Source organism: Uranotaenia lowii, chromosome 3 (assembly GCF_029784155.1).
Source record: "Uranotaenia lowii strain MFRU-FL chromosome 3, ASM2978415v1, whole genome shotgun sequence".
Taxonomy (NCBI): Eukaryota; Metazoa; Arthropoda; class Insecta; order Diptera; family Culicidae; genus Uranotaenia; species Uranotaenia lowii.
In genome coordinates this window covers 342,120,427-342,139,631 of record NC_073693.1, presented here as the reverse complement: position 1 = coordinate 342,139,631, position 19,205 = coordinate 342,120,427, and the positions used below count along the sequence as shown (strand labels likewise).

Here is a 19,205-nt window from a genome sequence, read left to right as displayed (position 1 = left end):
CTTTGTGAGATCTAATGTACGAAAAAAAACGTTTTTCAGGCATTCCTTCTTATACATTTTATAAAAAAAAAGACATACACCGTCTTAGCCGATTTAGGCTTTACAGACTGAATAAATGACGTGGACAACTTAAGATTAACATTTAACACCCAGTACCGAAATGGGAATCGAACCCATGCCATCAGTGGGTCAGCGATTACCGTCTCACCACGCTAACCACTCGACCACCGAGACGTACGTATGGTTTCGTTTTTCACAAAAACCGGGGTTTTTCGTCCGCAGCTGCAAATACCTTGCCAGATCAAACACTTTCTTGCAAACTTATCAGCAAAAACGAATTCGAAATTGCCGAGGACATCACTTCGACCAGTGCAGTGCACCACTGCAGGGGCTTTATGAAATTTTTGGCCAGGAAGCTGCCCAAAATCCATCTTCGCGTACGTTTCGTCATCCATGAGGATGCATCCGTCGTACTTCGTTGGAATCTTGTTGTATAACTTCCGGGCACGTCCTTTGGCTACTAAATTCTGCATCAATGTCCGGTTTGGTTGCTTACTGGCCCGATAGGATCGTATTCCTTCGCGGAGACTAATCCTTCTGACGGTGTACCGGTCGACGTTGAATTTCTTGGCGATGTCGTAGTCCGACTACCCTGTGTTTGCCTTGATCGTTCTCAACACCTTCAAATGCAGTTTCTGATTCTTAGGTCCACTATAACGCTTGGTATGAACCTGCCGATCGATAGTATGCATCTCACGGAAACGTTTCAGAACGCTGCACACGGTTGATTTGAGCATTTTTAACGATTTCGCGATTTTTTTAATCCGACCACGTCGGTTTTAAACGTGAGTGTCCAAAATTTATTTTCGTCTCGCGGCTTCCATCACGTGTAACTTTTTTGGAACAGAACGAATCGTAATGAAATTTTCAGCACTGATAGAGGAAACATTTCCGAACAAAGTTCTGTCAAAACATTCCAGATCCAACAACTAGGAGCGCAATTGTATAATAAACAGTGCGTCCAGATTCATGGTGATCCATGCTTTAAAACGTTCTTTTCTCGATGGATATTCCCACGTAGTGGAGGACCTCGTCTGCACGCACTGTAAAAGTGATAAAATAGTTCAAGACGAAAGTGAACATCTCTCCTGACAATGTTCCGAAAATCAATCATTTTCGGTAAGCCATGCTTCACTGCATTCAGAGCCACAAAATTGAAACAGTCAATTTTTCCTTCTCCAACCAAATCATATAAACAATCATGCGTAACAACGACGCTTCTGTATTTGAAACATTCCCGCAAAACATGATGTGGTAAAAAAGACGAACGTCTCGATGGTGATTGCCTTCCTTGATGGTTTTTAGCCTTCCTTGATGGTTTTTAGCCTTCTAGGATCACAACTGGTATGCATCAGTTCTGAGCGATGTGTAAAGTAGAGTGTCCGTTCCGGGATTTCCCGGGCGGGAATTCCCGGGAAATTGAAAAATTCGGGAATTCCCGATTCCCGGGAATCATTCTTTTATTCCCGAGAATTCCCGACATGTATGAAATTAGTTCTCTGGAACATCCTGATAGCCTCCGGAACCATTCTTATTGTTCTTTTTGAAAATGTACTCATACAAAACTCATTGAGGATCACTCATTTTGCAGCATTTTGGTACAATTTTTTATATTCAAATAGGTAGATAAGTTTAAATAGATCATATGGTTTTCCACACCGTTTTCATTGAACAAAAACCCACAACACTTTGAAAAATATATGAAAAATCGCGCATCAGGTAGGCAGATTGTGTTTTCTCGAAAGTATTATTTAGGCACTTGTTTCCCTCTGGCTTTGAAAGTCAGATGAATTTCAAATCTTAGAAATGAAGAATACATCTTTTTTTTTTCAGATGTTCAGGTGTTCAGAAAAAACGAAAAAAGGTTGGAATAATCAAACAAATATAAAAAAATTTTGTTATCAACCCCTAACTCCATGAATAATTTCTTCATTCGACTTATTTAGGTTATTTTATAGTTCGTTTGACTGTGTTTAATTTGTCAGTTAAAAAACATTATGAAGAGAATAATTTGAACAAATCATGGGCTTGTTTGCACCACAGGTTCGATAAGCTATGTATTTTTGAATTGAATCGCATATATTTTACACTTTTTTGAATATTTCCCGGGATCCCGGAAATTCCCGGGAAACAGGCCATCAGATTTCCCGATTCCCGGGAATGGGAAAACGGCCGGGAAATGGACACTCTAGTGTAAAGGTTGCAATATGATTTTTAATTTCTTGCTTTCGTTGAAGAACAAAATCATTACAAAGAAACCGCAATGAACTGTCCATCATGTGCTGCATGTGCTACGGCTTTTTTCAACATGTGGTCCTGGGATTTCTTCAGATTTTCCTTCTGAGACATTCATGATCGTCTATCATTATAAACAATGAGGAGAGCTTAAGCGTAAGTGAATGATTGTGGGAGCGACGTTCAAAATGTATCATCAAGTATGTCGATCACCGTTGATTGACGAATAGCAACGGTATATTTTTATGCATCTGTTTAGTGTTGAGGTTCGACAAATATTCAACGGAAACTATCACCACGTGCGTATCATAGCACTCGGAGGTATAAGTATTCCAGCTTGAAACGTATCCTGATTGCTTTTCTTGAGCAATTTTCCGAACATTGATTCCAGAGATTGGCTAAGGAAGCGAATAGCTCGAATGCTACCTACCATGCAAAGATTCGTCTAAGATGTCTAAAATGCATCATCAAGGGCAAGAGCAAATTAAAGCACTGAGACTTGAGCAGTAGACAGAGTCGATTTGGAGTCATTTTTGAATTTCTCAAACCCTGCGGTCTTAAATTTAAATTTAAATTGAAATTTGAACTTACAGTATTGTTCCGATTTTGTCAGCTCCCGATTTTGTCTACCCCCGATTTTGTCTATCCCCGATTTTGTCAGCATTTTATCCCGATTTTGTCAGCCTTTAAATTTAGTTGAAATTTTCTGCTTTTGAGCTGAAATTTCCAGTCATTTAACAATGTATGTTTTTTTGGGGGTTGTCCTGACCCACGTAGAGGACCACCCATTAACCAATTGGTATTTAAAGGGTTGGTATTTAACCCTTTAATGCATAGTGTTGTTTTAAACAAAAACTAATCAAAATCCAAATATCTCGAAAACGCGGGGATATTTTTGAGTGATGTATTTACAAAAAATATTCTAGAGATTGAAAGAAATTAGCTTATGGTATTCTTATCACGATTTTTCAATGCATGTGTGAGATATCGAACAATGTATGCAAGAAAATTGCGAAAATCAAATTTATTTATTTTTTCGAAAAAAGTTGTTTTTGGAAAATTACTGTTATTTCTTCAGATATGCAAATTCTAATTTTTTTTTTAATTTCAATCAATCACAAACACCTTCCTTTACCCAATTAATAACGTTTTGAAGAAATTAGCAAAACCGTAATGTAAAGAACTAAGAATTTCAAAAATATTTATTCATCTTTGATGGACCAAAACTTTTATAATACAGTATTGTTCCGATTTTGTCAGCTCCCGATTTTGTCTACCTTTAAATTTAGTTTAAATTTTCTGCTTCTCATCCATGCATTTTTGGACGCAAGGTACGTTACGGGAGGTTTGACGTTCTTAAAGGCTCTGGGATTCCTAGATGTTCCGATTACGATCAGAGGGAGCTTATGGTCTGCTGTGACATTGGCGCATGGCATAAAAGTGATGCGCTCTTTAATAATTTTACGCCCTGGAGCACTAGCCTCTTTCGAACCAACAAGTGATTCTGTTGGCAACATTTTAAAAACAATTCCGATCGTCCGCATTATACACCATCTGAGCAGTAAGCTCTCGATGAAGTATTTCCTCGTGAAAGTTCTCCAAAAAACCCTCAACACTTCCTATATCGCTCGACAACGCTTCGCCACATATCTTAAGCTTGCGCCTTTTGAAGATATGTATCCAGTGCAGTGAAAATTTAAATGAATCTGGGACGTTGCAACTTTCAGCAAATGTTTGAGCTTTGACTATGAGCATGGTCGAAGAAACTGTTCAGGCGTCGTTGGTTAAGAAACCAAAGAAACAAAACATCCTCCAAATTTTTATACGCACCTGTGGAAACGTATTTGAAAGTCTCACCAAGACGACACGAGGTGTTGGATGCCGCACGAAGTATGGAATCAGCATTCTTTTGATTTTTTCTGATGGTTGTTGGATGGATCTTGTACTTTTTCGCGATGTCTGCTTTCTTCGCAGCATTGTCCTCAAGATTCCGAAGGATTTTGACTTTTTCCTTAAGGCTGAGCGAGTTTCGTTTTTTTTTCTCAATAGCCACTATTTTAGGAGACATCTGTAAATTGTCTAAAAAAGCCATCTGTTTTGAAAACCGTACAATATAAAGCACTTAGGATAGTACAAACCTTGCTCTGCACAGTGCTTAGCTATTAATGGTGACTCTTTTTAAAGTAAGTTATAACAAAGGTTCTTGATGGTGTTTCCGATATAACTGCGGAAAAATTGGTAAACGTATGTATTAGGAAACAGTATTTTCAAATTTTATTTGGAGTTTAGAACTTACCTCACCTTACCTCGGCGGTTGGAAGCAGAAAGAGGATGTTGAATATTGACAGCTAATCATGAAGCATTTCTGTAATGTTGGCAGCAGTGAGCTGTCAACACGTGCTGATAGCTTCAAGATGTATTAAGTTTAAAGTGATCTAACTTATGTGATCAACAAATTCAGCTGTTTTGCAATTGAATATCAATCCTGCAGCTACACACCAACGGTTTTTCAAATGGCATGTACACAATCCATTGTATGAAGGGTGTTTGTAAACAATTACTTTGGGTTGAGTTTTTGAACAGGTTCTCCATTTTGCTATTTGCAAGAACTTTCATTTGACGCCTCAAGAACTCAAATCGGTCAAGAGGTCATCGAGAAACGTGTGTGACATTATTTTGTAACATACACACACACATACACATAAACATACACACATACAGACATGTTCCGATCTCGACGAACTGAGTCGAATGGTATATGACACTTGACCCTTAACGCCTCGGATCGAAAGTTGGTTTTTCAAGCGACATTTATACCCTTCTTTGTAAGAAGGGTAAAAAATAAAGAAAAGGGATCAATGTCACCCTTTATCACGGTATTGACATAAAATATCGAAATAACAAGTAAACGGACAGTTATCAAAATTGAAATTATTTTCAAGAAAAAATTTTTTCCCGATTTTGTCAGGTACCCTGTTTTGTCAGCCCTAAATTCAAGATGGGGCTGACAAAATCGGAACAATACTGTATATGTTTGTATAGGAAAATTGTTTATTTTGTTCTGAAAATCTGCATCAAACACAAACACATTGAATATCAATGAAACTTGACGTTTCCTCGAAGAGATTCCTTTTTCTTAACTCTAAACGCACAATGCCAAGATGTCTAGCATTTTACAAATGCTAAAACCACCAACCCACAGAAAGTGTACTATGTGTAAGTGTACTACTTAGAAGACTAGAAGGCTATCCTCTACGCCACGGGCTGCGGCTCAATCATTATGGTTTCTTTCGTTGAACCGAGCCTGGTAATGGGTTTTGTGGCAATTTATAAATTCTTTGAAGGAAAATTTCCGCTGAACAACTTTGTCCAAGTCAGTTCACTCTCTGCCTTCGAGACGATCAGTCGCATTCTCAAGAGTGTGCTAGCTTCTAATCCAAAAGGCAACAGTTTTTTCTGCGTGAATTAGTGAAGTTATGATGAGTCCTTCACCAGGTGACAACCTGGTCGGACCATTCCCGAATGGATGGACACAGAAAACCTGCGAGGACGACTTTACTATATGTATTTACGTGCTAAACCAGGCCACACACTTCCCAAGAACCCTTTTGTTATTAGGAAGTCGGTAGAGGAGTATGCGGGAAAGGTGGAAGGAGGCTACTACGAGAGGAGAAAATCATGGTATGTCATCAAAATTCGAAGCAAAGATCAAGGTAGAAAGCTGTTTACGTTAACTGCTTTGAAAGATGGTACGCCAATTGAAATTGGTCGCCATCCAGAGCTGAATTCGCGGAAGTTCGTAGTGTTATGCAATGAAGTAGACGATATGACAGAAAAAGAATTAGAGGTTGAGCTCGCTCCCCAGAAAATCACAAATGTGCGTCGTATTACAAAGAAGAATTCAACTGGTATTGTTAACACACCGACTCTTGTGTTAACAATCAATTGTACCGTCGTTCCGGAATTCATAAATTTCGGTTTGTTGAGAGTCCGAACCAGACACTATTAACCCTCAACCAATGTTGTGTCGTCTTAAAATACGGCCATCCTAAAGTAAAATGCCAGAATAAAACAACATGTATTATCTGCTCAGGTAGCCACGCAAGTGCGACTTGTACTAACAAAGTGAAGTTCTGCCACAATTGCAAGCGAAATCACTTGCCGACCGATAGATCTTGCCCAATATGGATTTTTGAATCCGCAGCCCTAAAGCTCAATACTGAACAGGGAATAACATTAACAGCCGCACGTAAAAAAATGGAAGAAAACAGCTCTAACTCGACATATGCCGATGTCGTTAAGCGACAAATCCAGGCGCACAATATGTATCGCACCAAACAACTAGATCAGAAATCGCATCAACAGAAAGAAACGAACCAAAAAGAAGACACTCAACAGCAGAAGGAAACAACTTAGCAATTACCTAAGAGAGACCACTTCACTGCAGCCAGTACAATGCAAAGCCCCGTGTTGGAATCTGATTCCCTCCCTAGGAAGAGAATCACTTCCCAGCCACCCCCTCCCGTGCCGATCGAAAATGTAGAAGATGAACATCTTCACGCAGTTTGTTATTTGTTTGTTATTTATTTCTGATCAATAGATCACATGTTGATCCAAACGATATCTTAAAATTAAAGTTAAAAACAAAACATTTCAATTTAACTTTGGGGTTCTCAAGGCCCTGATAACTTTTCTTCGGAAAACATCCCTCGAAATGTCGAAGTCAAAATGCTCCGAAAAACGGTTGAACGATTTCATTGCACCGATGAGGGCGCTGTTAGCTCCGTTATTGTTCATTCGAAAGGGAATGTACAATTGAAGATCCTGATTCCTAAATCCACGGGGTCGTACACTAAGCGGGATAGCCTCCAGTAGCGTGGGACAGTCGATTCGCGATGTCAGGAGGTCGGCGACAAATGAGGCTCGTGTTGCTTGTCTGCGGGCTTGAAGGGTGTCGATATCTATGAGGCGGCATCGATTTTCGTAGCTAGGCAAGCGAAAAGGGTCTTGCCAGTTCAGGTGTCTAAGGGCATATCGCAAGAATCGCCGCTGAATGGCCTCGAGCCGATCGACACCGTTCTGGTAGTAGGGACACTAAACAGCTGAAGCGTATTCATGGATGGAACGAACAATGCTGCAGTATAAGCTTTTCAGGCAATACACGTCCTTGAAGTCCTTCGCCACTCTAAAAATGAAGCCGAGACTTCTGGATGCTTTGTCAATCACGTAGTTGGTGTGTGCCTTGAATTCCAGGCGCTGATCAAAGATTACGCCAAGATCGTTAACGTGGTTCACACGTGAGATAGGTTCGTTTCCAAGGAAGTACTCCGCAATTAAAGGCTGCCGCTTACGAGAAAAGCTGATGACTGCACATTGGCAGCCAGTTGGCGCTTCTCACGAAGCGCAAATCGCAATAATCCTCACTGTATCCTCACTCTTCGTCCCTTTCCAAATCCTAACCCTACATCCTTTCTCCCCCACCTCAATTAAGTTTATATAATTGACCCCCGGCCCAACTAAACTTGTAAAAGTATAGGGCCTTAATAAACATTCATTTAAATAAAAAAAAACTTTGTCCAAGACATGTTGGCACGTTCCTCTTCAAATCTTGAACAATATAATACCACGTATTATGCTAGTGAACGCCCAACCTGTATACATATCTCAGGTGGCGATGGAAATCCCGTGCTAAGTGTTAGTGATAGTTTTTTTTTGTAAACGTTGTAACCAGGACAATTCGTGACGTCAGTTGCATTTTCAAACAAACAACCATCATCGCTGTATCAGCGAAAACTAGAGAAAAAAATCATTGCCAACTGCTGTTTACGATTCTCGCCTAGGAGACATAAACATCCTGGCAAGTGACGTAGGCTTTGTTTACCTTTTTACTTTTTGAATAACGTGTTCTGTAATAGTGTGCGTGTTTGTTCATCACCTTCTTTGTACCACATTGGTGAACGCCCTCTTTAGTACAAAAATGATGAACATTCATAGAGGAAGAAAATAGAAAAATTTTAAAAATGTTTAAAAAACGGTCATAACGGAACCAAAGTTTTTGAGAGTCCTGCATAGAATTGAGATGACTCCAATAGTAAATTTATTCGTAATTCTACGATAACGGTAGTGTAATATACAACCTCTTCAACTTTTTTGTTTGAAGGTAATGCAAAGGTTTCATAACATGATACTAGTTTTTTAGTTGGTTCGTTTTCACCAACTATTGAGCAGGGTTAAAGTGAAACAGAATTTTTGAAAAATATTTGATTATCACCCTGTATAACCTTATCAGACAGCATATGTAACACTGATCTATTCTTGGGTCTCCAGGCGTCGTGGAAAACTACGCCGTCTACATCAACAAGCGGGCGGCCAACGCTGGGGTCTGTTCGCCCTCGAGTTCCGATTGGGTCGACGAAAGCATCAGCTACGGGGCAACGCACTATCACCGCATCCGGCTGAACATCCACACCCTGCAGGTGATCGAGGACGACCATCGGTTCACGGACCGATCCGGCAAGCCGCAACTGTTCGGATCGGCTGGCGATTGTTACAGCAACACCGCCAAGTGTCCGCAGGGCGATTTCAGCATCAACCTGGAGCAGACCCCGTTCCGGATACGACCCCAAACGCAGTGGGAAACCAAGGGCCAAAACGCGGTGATACACTTTCTGATACGGGTGAGTGCTATTGTAGGATGGCAGAATCGCCATTTGTGCGTACTAATAAATGGATTTTTGTTTTTTTCGTTTTAGTTACAACCACCGTACAAAAAAGTTCGCGCTCGATGTGGTGGCTACTGTGGCAGCTGCTCGGTGTCCAGATCTACTAAACTGTTCCTAGAATTGGTGTAGTGACTCGAAAAAATCGAATTAGAGTTACCCGATGCCATCCTACTTTCGGGACATCCTAATTAGAGCGATTCCCATGAAGTGGGATGATAACGAAACAAATTCTCAACTGAAGCTACATATATATGTGTAGCTCTAGATGTATGTGTGTCACAAGTGAATCAGCAAATCAAACAGAAAAAAATCGCAGACAATTAAAAATGACGAACAGAGCTGCGTGCAGACTTACGTTTGCACAAACCCGCACTGGTAAAGAAGGCCATAGACTACACAAGTGGCTTGTGCAAATTCGACGATTCCATGACTATTGTTTGATTCTATGCTCGCCCACACCCGATACAAACAGATTTCACGCGAATACAAACGATTGCTGGCGAAAACAGCAACAGCAAAAATCCCCATTACCCCGGCTGGAGCTGAGTAAATGGCCTGAATTTTGTACAAACAGCACAGAGAGTTGTTTGTACAAAATATTTCGATCCCGACCGATTTTACTAAAACCGTTGGCCCGTCCATTTGAGCAGTGCCATACACTATGCAAATCGTGTTCACAGCGACAGAATTTCATCGAATTTCATCGCATTTGTGCAAATGTTGTGTAGTCTATGGTCCGCTTTACAATAATGTTGCCAATTTACACACAAATAATAATATGGAAAAAAACGTACCACCCTCTTTTCTAATAAGATTCTTAACTAAAAGTATTTATTGAAACACAAACTATCAATGGGAATGTATCCTTAGTCGTGCTTTAGTTGTAAGAGATTTTAGTTTTCAAAATTTACGTGTTTTGAAAAAATTCGTTTTTAATGTAAATTTGACAATGATGAACGTTGAATGTGGAAGGATTTCCGGAAGTTGTTACGGCATAAATTTTTTGTCAAATTGTCAATTGTGATAAGCGATAAATGAGAAATCGAACAGTGTTGCCATTAGGTTTTGTTTTTGAGTTGCCGTTTTCTGGACATCCTTCTGAGAGCTTCCTGTTCTAGATTGTTCAGTTTTATGAAGCAATCGCCAGACCAGATAGTAATATTTCCATTTAATTGTCCATGAAGGGTCATCATAATTGAAACTACGCATAAAAACACTCACAAACATCGTTCTACGTACTTGTCTAAAAATTGATTAACATAACCACAAACACTATTATGTATTAACCGAATAAGTCGTAAACTCTTTGTGCTTCCATGAAATCGTTCAATGCTGCCAACTTCAAACGATAGGTTTCAAATATAGGACAAAAAACCAACAAAACAAAACGTGCCTCTTTAGTGATAAAGTAGCCCCTAGCAAAAAAAACTTACAAGCAAAAATTTAAAAAGCCGCGTAAAAACCAACACCACCAAGTTTACTTTTAGGCGTTCACCAAAGTACAAAATTACAGAATCTCATCAGCTCCTCGAACGACGAAACTGAGCTGGAAAAAGCAGAAAATCGAAAAAATTTCCACGAAAAAAATACTCACTGTTGGCAAAGATTAAAAGAAATCTTTAAAAACGTTTAGGTAATGAATTTTTTATGAAATTTATTGGAATTTTACTATTTGCACTCACTCATCCACAGCTTTAACAATTTTGAATGAAAAAAAAATTGTTAGAATTAGCCACTTTGTGCAAACAAAACGGCCAGCAATTCGATAGAGGATAAGTTATTGAATAAAATAGGTGTTTTATCAAAAACCACTCTTTTAGACACTGGATAACGAAATTTGTTCTACTTTCTAGCGAAATTGGAGCTAATAGAAGTTCGGTAGTGTTCAAACTGTGTATAATCCCGTAGGAAATTAATCAAACTCATCCGATGCTAATTAAGATTTAAAAAAAATGCAATGCGCCACCCGCACCGCCCGCGTACAGAACATGAATTGAAACTACTGCATGGAAGCTTTAAACTGCCATATATACTTTAAGTTGTCAAGTAAGTGGCGATAGCCATTTTAAGCCACTTACTTGAATCCCCCAATCATTTCATTTCACTATACCTTCTCTTATATTATCTAGTTAACAATCTTCTAGAAGTTGAGTAGCCAGATCGTTTCATATTAAAAATAAAACAAAACAATAAAAAGTAACAAAGTTACTGGACGATAATAAATGTAAAGCCAGAGATATCGTATTAGACCAGTAAGTTTGTCGAATAAGGTAAAGAGTATAGATGAGAGTGGAGAAAAAGATTATCAAGTATTAGAAATCGAAACTTGTCATCTAGAGTCATGCATTTCTGACCTAATGAGCTAGCTACAATACTAGACAGCCTTAACTCGCCCTTCAATTAACAATAATCAATTTGTTTTAGAGAGAATTAAATAAATTGTAAATACTACTTCTAAAATATTTTAAAAAAAAATTAAACCGAAATCCATCTTTGATATTATAAAATGCTCAAAACTGAGTATTTTAAAATTTAATTAAAAATTTCAATGTAATTTACAAGAAAATTGGTCCCGAAAACAAATAATAATCATTTGTATAATCACAGTAAAATCCACAATTTTCCAATTTTTTCATTCGTCAAACGAAATGCTTGGCACCCGGACTTGAGGTTGTATCTTTGTAACAATGTAGGTCTAAAAAAAAACTAGATTTCAAAGTAAAAGCAAGAAGGTCGAATTTGATCCATGGCAGCGATAGTTTTAAGAAAAAAACAATGTTTTCCTATATCAATAAATTTTTGTTTGTAATAATGCAGCGATGATTTGTTTCAGTGTGGTCCGAACATAAACAAACCGAAAGCTTTCCTCTGTTGATAAGCTTTTTGTGCGTTACGAAAAAAAAAGCTACTTCGATCGTTGTCGTCTCCCACCCACCCAATGCGCCTGCTATGCTTCCACCCCCCGACTAGGTCGCCCTTCCATCTGTCAAAAGCATGCTGATGGGTCGCTCACGAGTTCTTGGAATACTATGGGCTGAAAATGAACGGCCAAAAATCTCTGATGAAAATTTTCTTGAAGGTTCCACAGAATTTCGGATAAAAATTTAATGGCTTAAATCCAATTTTTTCATATTTATATATTTTGGAAAAGGTTCCTTTTTCGTACTAATTGTTCTTCATTCTGTAACTCAAAGATATCAAATTCGTAGAATTTGGTCCAATTATTTCTGAGATATAAATTGCGGAATTTCGGTGTTTCTCGGCTTCGATTTATTTGCGATCCTTAATGTGTGGATATACTTTTGAGTAGTTTCAATCACGTTTTTACGCTTATACCACATTGGTCACTCAACTTCAAATTTTCGTTTCTCACCTTTATCCCGAGTTTCCCGAATGATTTAACGAAATTCCCGATTTTCAAAAAAGGAGTAATAAATTCAATCACAAAAGATCTATTTAATTGTTCTCCACTATCAAAAAGTGGTTTTCTTCGCATTTTCATACTTCGCTTACAAGAAAAACAATTTCAAAATCAATAAGATCATTTAAAAAGCTTTTGGTCCGAGCAAAATAAAAAAAGCGCAAAAATTTAGAACCAAACGAAATTTGGACAGGTTCGATCAGGCCCGTGCGAAGGACTCGTCCATGGGAAGGGTTTTCGAAATTCAAATTAAGCTAGCAATAATAACAATTACAAAAATGCGCAAAAAAGGAAATTGATTTTTAAAACCATCTTCTTATTTATTGCCATCACAGAAACTCGAAAAAGTAAAAAAAAAATCAGATACGATACAAAGTATATCAGAATTAAAATTTCAAATAAATGTAATATAATAATATGATAATTTCCAGTAAGTTATTTATTAATTATTCAAAATGATGATCTTATTCCGATCTAAAAATTTCAAGTCATTTTTTTCGAAACACGAGAAAACGAATTCGAATCAAAATGTCGAATAAACCAGAATTTTAAGCTTTGGACAAAAAAATCTGTGCACAGAAATAGAATACATAAAATAAACACCAGATTTAAAAAAATAAAATAAATTCATAATTTGAAATGTGATTTTCGATAAGGAAAAAAACTATTTTAAACTTAAAAGATTTTATTCAAAACACTTCAACATAGATGATGATAAGTGATTTGAAGATTTGCTGTAAATTTTGGAAGCACAAAGCAAAAACGAACTATGTTTATATTGCACATTAAAATTATCCATAGATCCATTAAAAAATCATGATCGATTTAAAAAATGAATTAAAATTTACAGCGACAACTGAATATTTTGTCACCGTGAATTTAAATATTGGTTATTGAAATGGACAAATGCAAGAAACTAATTTTTCTTATTAAATATTTAGATTTATTGGCTAGATTTTTGAGTTCTTGAAATATAAACTTCTATATGTTCCAGAACTAAAAAATTTAGAGTTGGTAAACAAAGACAAACTCTTTAAAAATATTTCAAATAGTTGTTTTATTTGGACTATACAAAAAAAAATTATTTGAAAATTAAAATAACAATAGGACAAAATTGGGCTTGTGATATAGCTCAGTTGGCAAGTCTGTTGTCTTCTGAGCCAATGTCAAGCCGATGACAAGCCGATGTCCGCGAGTTCGAGCCAAAGAGTAAACATCGAACACAGTTGTACCGGATAAGTTTTTCAATAACGATCCGCCAACTGCAACGTTGATAAAGTTGCGAATGCCATAAAGATGGTAAAACGACTATAAAAACGACAAAATTTAGTGAAATTATTTTAAAATTAAAACAAAATGGTAACTCAATTTATCGGTCAAATTTATGTTATTTTAGTTAAATACTAAAGAAAATGAAAATTAAAAAATTGTGTGTAATCGATGACATGTGATGAAAATGCTTCCAATCAATTTCGATTCGCTCATTTTAAATATTTGTTTTTTAGAGGAGAACCAGCCAGCGACTGAAAAGATCTCAAATAGTGTCAAAAAAAATCTGTTCATTTCTTCTAACTTTCCATCTGCCTTTAATGCTATTACTTAGTGAACATAACTTTTCCGATGGATCGATAAATGAAATGAACAAACAATACTAACTATGAATGAACTCATCATAATTTAAAATAAAATATGAAGATGGAAAGGATAAGTTTTTAACATTTTTGATAGAATTTTTTCCAAAAAAAACCGAAACAGTTTTAAAATTTTATTTAAAGAATTTGTTGGATAATTCAATTCAGCATTTGGAAGATTTTCCAATCCTGACCTCGATTTTCTGTCAGTTTTTTTTCTATCACATCTCGTTTTGGTGATACGTAGTTTATAAGTTTAAAAAGGAATCAGTTTTGAGTGAAATCAATCATCGATAACTAATGAACTAAAAAAACCTATATAAGAGAAAAAAAAAACAGATTGATATTTTGATGATGATGATGATGAAAGATTAAAATAAAAGTTCTACAGTGTTTTTTAATTCGAACGACAACTTTTTTTTTGACATAACTGAAGAAAGTTGAAAACAAAGGTTCTATTTCATTCAACAAATTTGTTAAACCTGCAAAACGATTTGATTTTTGTTTGAAAAATATGTTTCATTCAATTTAGTTGAAACTTCTTTTAAAATTGTATGTATGTATGTATGTATGGTTCCCCCATCGGTAGCAAGGTCCAGTCTATGTCTGTGTGGCTTGGCCTTCGAATTGCTTCTCAGGCTTCCACGGCCGATGGTTCGTCGAGGGAAGTCATCCAACCTCCAGAGACCTACAAAGGTTGGCAATCCAATCCGCTTGCAATAGTCTCTTCAGATTATCCCCAGATGCATTCCCTCTGAAATATATGATTATCTATACAATGAAACACATCTTACCTGTCGGCAACCTTATGGCATTCGAACCCAAAAGTTTTTATTGCCGATACCGGGGATCGAACCCAGTACGCCTGGGTTACCAGACTCGCGCCAGCCTATCCACTAGACCACATTAGCGCTTGTTGAAACTTCTTTTAAAATTCGCTATAAAATATTTCCTTTGAAATGTCGATGAAAACGTTTATTTTAACATTTTTTGAAATGTTTCAAGGGTTTGTCAGAAAATTGCAGAATTTTTTAAAATAATTTTCACCTATTTTCAAAAGTTTAAGGGCAGAAGCAAACCAAAATAAGCAAAAATAAGTCTTTAAATTCCTAGGCAATAAAAAATTGGCACGTTGTTGAGAAGATAATGACAAATTCGTAGGAGGTGAAATTCTCCGGAAATTTTAAACTTGAGACAATCCTCTTCGATTATTTGGGTAATCTATGTAGCTGGTTACGTGATAATAAAAAACATGTAAGCAGATCAAACCCTATCCCTATCTGAGAAGAGCTCTCAACCTTACAATAAAAGAACCCAAGTTAGAAACAGTACATGGACACTGGGTCACGGACATACTCAATCTGGCCGGCTCCGGAATAAAAAATATCAATGTTATCGGAATTCACATGAAGGAAATCCATAGGAGAAGCAATTCGGGCTCGGGGGCATTGGTTCGTGGCCATGGCCAATGAGGTCGGTTTCGGAACGAAATATTTCAAAGTTATCGGATCGAGACTTGCGACATATGAGAGGAAAGCTCTTGGATTCAATGTGAAGGGAAACGATAGAAGAATCGATTCGGAAACAAGGGATCTTGATTATGGCTGATCTGACCAGTTTCGGAACAAAACTGGCCTAAGTTATCGGATCGAGACTTGCAGCGTATTGGAGCAAAGCTCTGTTACCATTCGGTTCGGTAAACGGAACAATATTGAAGAAACTCCCTGAACAACGCCTCAGGGTCGGCTTGAGCTCGAACGATAGGGCTAGCCAAGAAAACACTTTGCTCACTATGAAACCTCCCACGTTGATTGAATTGCTGGTCGTGTACACTCGTTGTTGAACCCACCACTAATCTACGTCCTACCTCTTAATCAGCTGCACCTCGGGAAAACCTTCCGTTTAGGATGCTCAGTACTTAACCGTGGGCACGTTGGTTTTTGGACGGCGACAACCCGGACACCGGATTATAACGGATAGTATTCTCGGTTCCTCACTTCAGCACCAAAGTCGCAGTAGATTGGTAAAAGTCGGGCGATAGGCTGGGCGGACCCTCAACACGGATGGGCCGACGTACCAACGACGGCGACGATTATGACACGGGGATTGTGATGACCTTGTAACTCCTCCCTACGTAGGTCGTGGTCTCACGGGCTCGTTTGAGTATCACACGAGCAACTCAGCTGTTGTGTTGGTTGACCCACTCGCAATGGCGGACTCGTGCTTAGGCCGCAACACTCAGGCGGACTACCGGATGTGGACACTGGTTTGGTAAGTCCAGGTCAACGGTGATGAACCGGGGTGTCCGCGCGTAGGTCCCAAACACAATCTCGGGTACGCTGTAGCGTGGTGGCCCATAAAAATGTGGGTGAGTATGGGTAAACTCAAGGGGCCCTAGAATTCAGGATGGATAGGAGGGGTTTTAATTGACGGCGATACTGGACGTTGCTACGGGGAGTGAGTCGAAGTTTACCTGGAAATCCTAGGGAATATATGGCACTTCCGGATTTCAAACACTTCACCACTGGGCACAGAAGTTATTTCACGGCCCGTAGCTGCCCTGTTCTTTCACCTCCTCATCCTGTGCCACATTTCGCCTCGCCTAACATCTTCGCTTCGCCTAGCCTCGCATAACATCTTCGCCTCGCCTCGCATCGCCTTTCATCTTCGCCTCTTCTCATCGCCGCGCCTTTTCGCCCCGCCTTCTCGCTCTGGTAAAACGCTGCCATCTGGTGGTGGGGATGACGTACTCGGCCCTCGAGGTTGACGCGTAGAGGTTTTGGGTTGGGTGAACGTAGGGTGATTTTTCGCTGCGCAACGCACTTTCTCGGCACATTTAAACTTCCGCGGACAAAATTTCAACAATATTGACAGAGAACCTACCCGTTGGTACAGCTTTTAATCTCAACATGAATGAAAGTAGAAAGTAGGGGAAAGGTTTCCTAAATGGGCCTATTGGGTTAAATGACCCTACAGCTGTTTGATGATATGGCTGACTAGGCAGCTTATCTGACCAGTGCATTTTGAGGGTGATACGCTTAGAACATAAGGCAAGAAAGAATTTTATGAATTTACAAACTCAAAAAAATTTTAAAAATCATACAAGGTACATTTTGATGTAATATTTCGACTTTTGAAAATTATACGTAAAGAAGCTTATAACAAAAACTAGGATGGTTTTTGTTTCTTACTCAAATGAACTTTAGAAATTAAACATATTTCAACTTTTGTGGAGGTTTAGTAATGATTATATAGTGGAATAATGTGTGTTTTTGTATGCCCCCATCATGTTTGTAAAATGCCTCAATCCTAAAATAACAGGTTAAATAGAATAATTAAATGATTTTTATCATTGAACCTTCAAATCTAAGATCTGAATAACATCTTAAGAGAAAATTAAAGATCTAAAAACAGATTTGATAAAGTTTTTCTCATGGATGAACTTCCTCCATAGTATGGCAACCCTAACATTTGTTTTATTCCATCAAATTATAATATACATAGATTTTTATAAAATTTCAGCTTTGTCGTACGGAAATTACTACTTTCTAGCAGTTTCTATGAAATTATACGGAAATATTGCCCAAAAAACCTAAATTTTGTTCAAAACATAAATAGGCGCATTTAGCCCGCACGGTTTGAGGTTCAGCATTTCAGACAACACTTATAATAAAATCATTTTCTTGGAAACACAAGAAAATTTTAACATAAAAATTACTCCAATGTATAGAAAACAGATGCCTGCACACGTGTATATAGTTTTTGTACACATATTCGATGTGATATTTGAATAAATCAGTGTTCTGCTTAATAGGCGCATATAGCCCGCTCCTCCCCTAAGATGTAAAAAATGGAAAGTGCGAAATGAGACATGTCATTTCACGGCTCAATTCTCAAGTCTGCCCACATTTTCCTTAATGTTGAAGCCAAGAGCTTTCTTCTCATATGCCGCAAGTCTCGATCCGATATCATTGAAATGGATTTCCTTCATCTTGAGGTAAAGATCTTTCTCCTATTTGCCACCAGTCTCGATCCGATAACTTTGACATATTTCGTACCGTAACCGGCTAGATTGGCTATGGACACGATCCAGTGTCCCCGTATCGATTCTTCTATGGGATTGGATCTTAATGATGAGGTCAAAAGCTTTTTTGCAATATGTCGCAACGTCTCAATCCGATAACATTGAAATATTTCGATCCGGAACCGGCCAGATTGACCTTGCCATGAATCAGTGTGCCCGATATTGCTTTTCGTATGGATTCCAAGAACTTTCTTCCTATATGCCGCCAGTCTCATTCCGATTACTTTCACGTATTTTGTTCCGCAACTGGCCAGATTGGTAATGTCCTCGAAAATGCTTCTCCTATAAATTCCCTTCATCTTGAGGCCAAGTACTTTCTTCTCAAAAGCCGCAAGTCTCGATCCGATACCTTTGACATATTCCGGTCTTCAAATTAATTTGTGTTGAAAATTCAAAGCTGACTTCTCAATTCGCTTGCATTAACACTTTTTCTAAATTCTGAATACCTAAATCATTACAACCAGCGCTCTCAACTCCCTTGAGGTTAAAATGTTTCTATATATTCCCCCAACAGAGATGCCAATGTGCCTGATTTTTCAGGATTTGCCTGATTTTTCGAGGCTCAGTAGGCCAAGTAGGCTCACACATATTAACACGTTCGTCGCCACGTCACCCATATATGGGTGACGGCTCTCTTAAGCAAGGTTGCCGCTCAGTTCTGCCACGCGTTGTAAATCTGAAGCTCTCTCGCTTTACTTTCATGCTCTGAGATTTTTTTTGGGCGATGAACGTGTTAAAGTGAAAATGTGGAGCGATGACCAAAAAAAGGTCATTATTTTGAGCGAAATTTCCGTTACTTTTAAGTAGCCTGATTTTGCCTGATTTTTATTTCACCAGTACCCTGATTTTTGCAAGAAAAATGTTGGCAACCCTGTCCCCCAAAACTAACCTCCCAATTCGATTGAATTTCTCTTTTAAGTTACTTAAACGGGAAACTGAGATAAAGAGAGGAAATACGTCACACAAACTGTGCAGCAAATGATTGAAATTGTGGTAAATTGTGGCCAATTGTGCGAGAAGATGAGTAAATTTGAGTTAAAATGAGAGAAACC

General features: G+C 38.2%; 1 protein-coding gene across 1 annotated transcript in view; it reads left to right on the top strand.

Annotated features, from left to right (window-relative positions):
* LOC129756623 (A disintegrin and metalloproteinase with thrombospondin motifs 9) overlaps positions 1 to 11,833 on the top strand; it is a 935,923-nt gene extending 924,090 nt beyond the window's left edge. The window contains exons 22-23 of the mRNA XM_055753535.1: positions 8,623 to 8,972; positions 9,048 to 11,833. Of these exons, the coding sequence (XP_055609510.1) occupies positions 8,623 to 8,972; positions 9,048 to 9,146 (449 nt within the window). The 3' untranslated portion in view covers positions 9,147 to 11,833. The remainder of the gene's footprint in view (positions 1 to 8,622; positions 8,973 to 9,047) is intronic.
* The last annotated feature ends 7,372 nt before the right edge of the window (positions 11,834 to 19,205 follow it).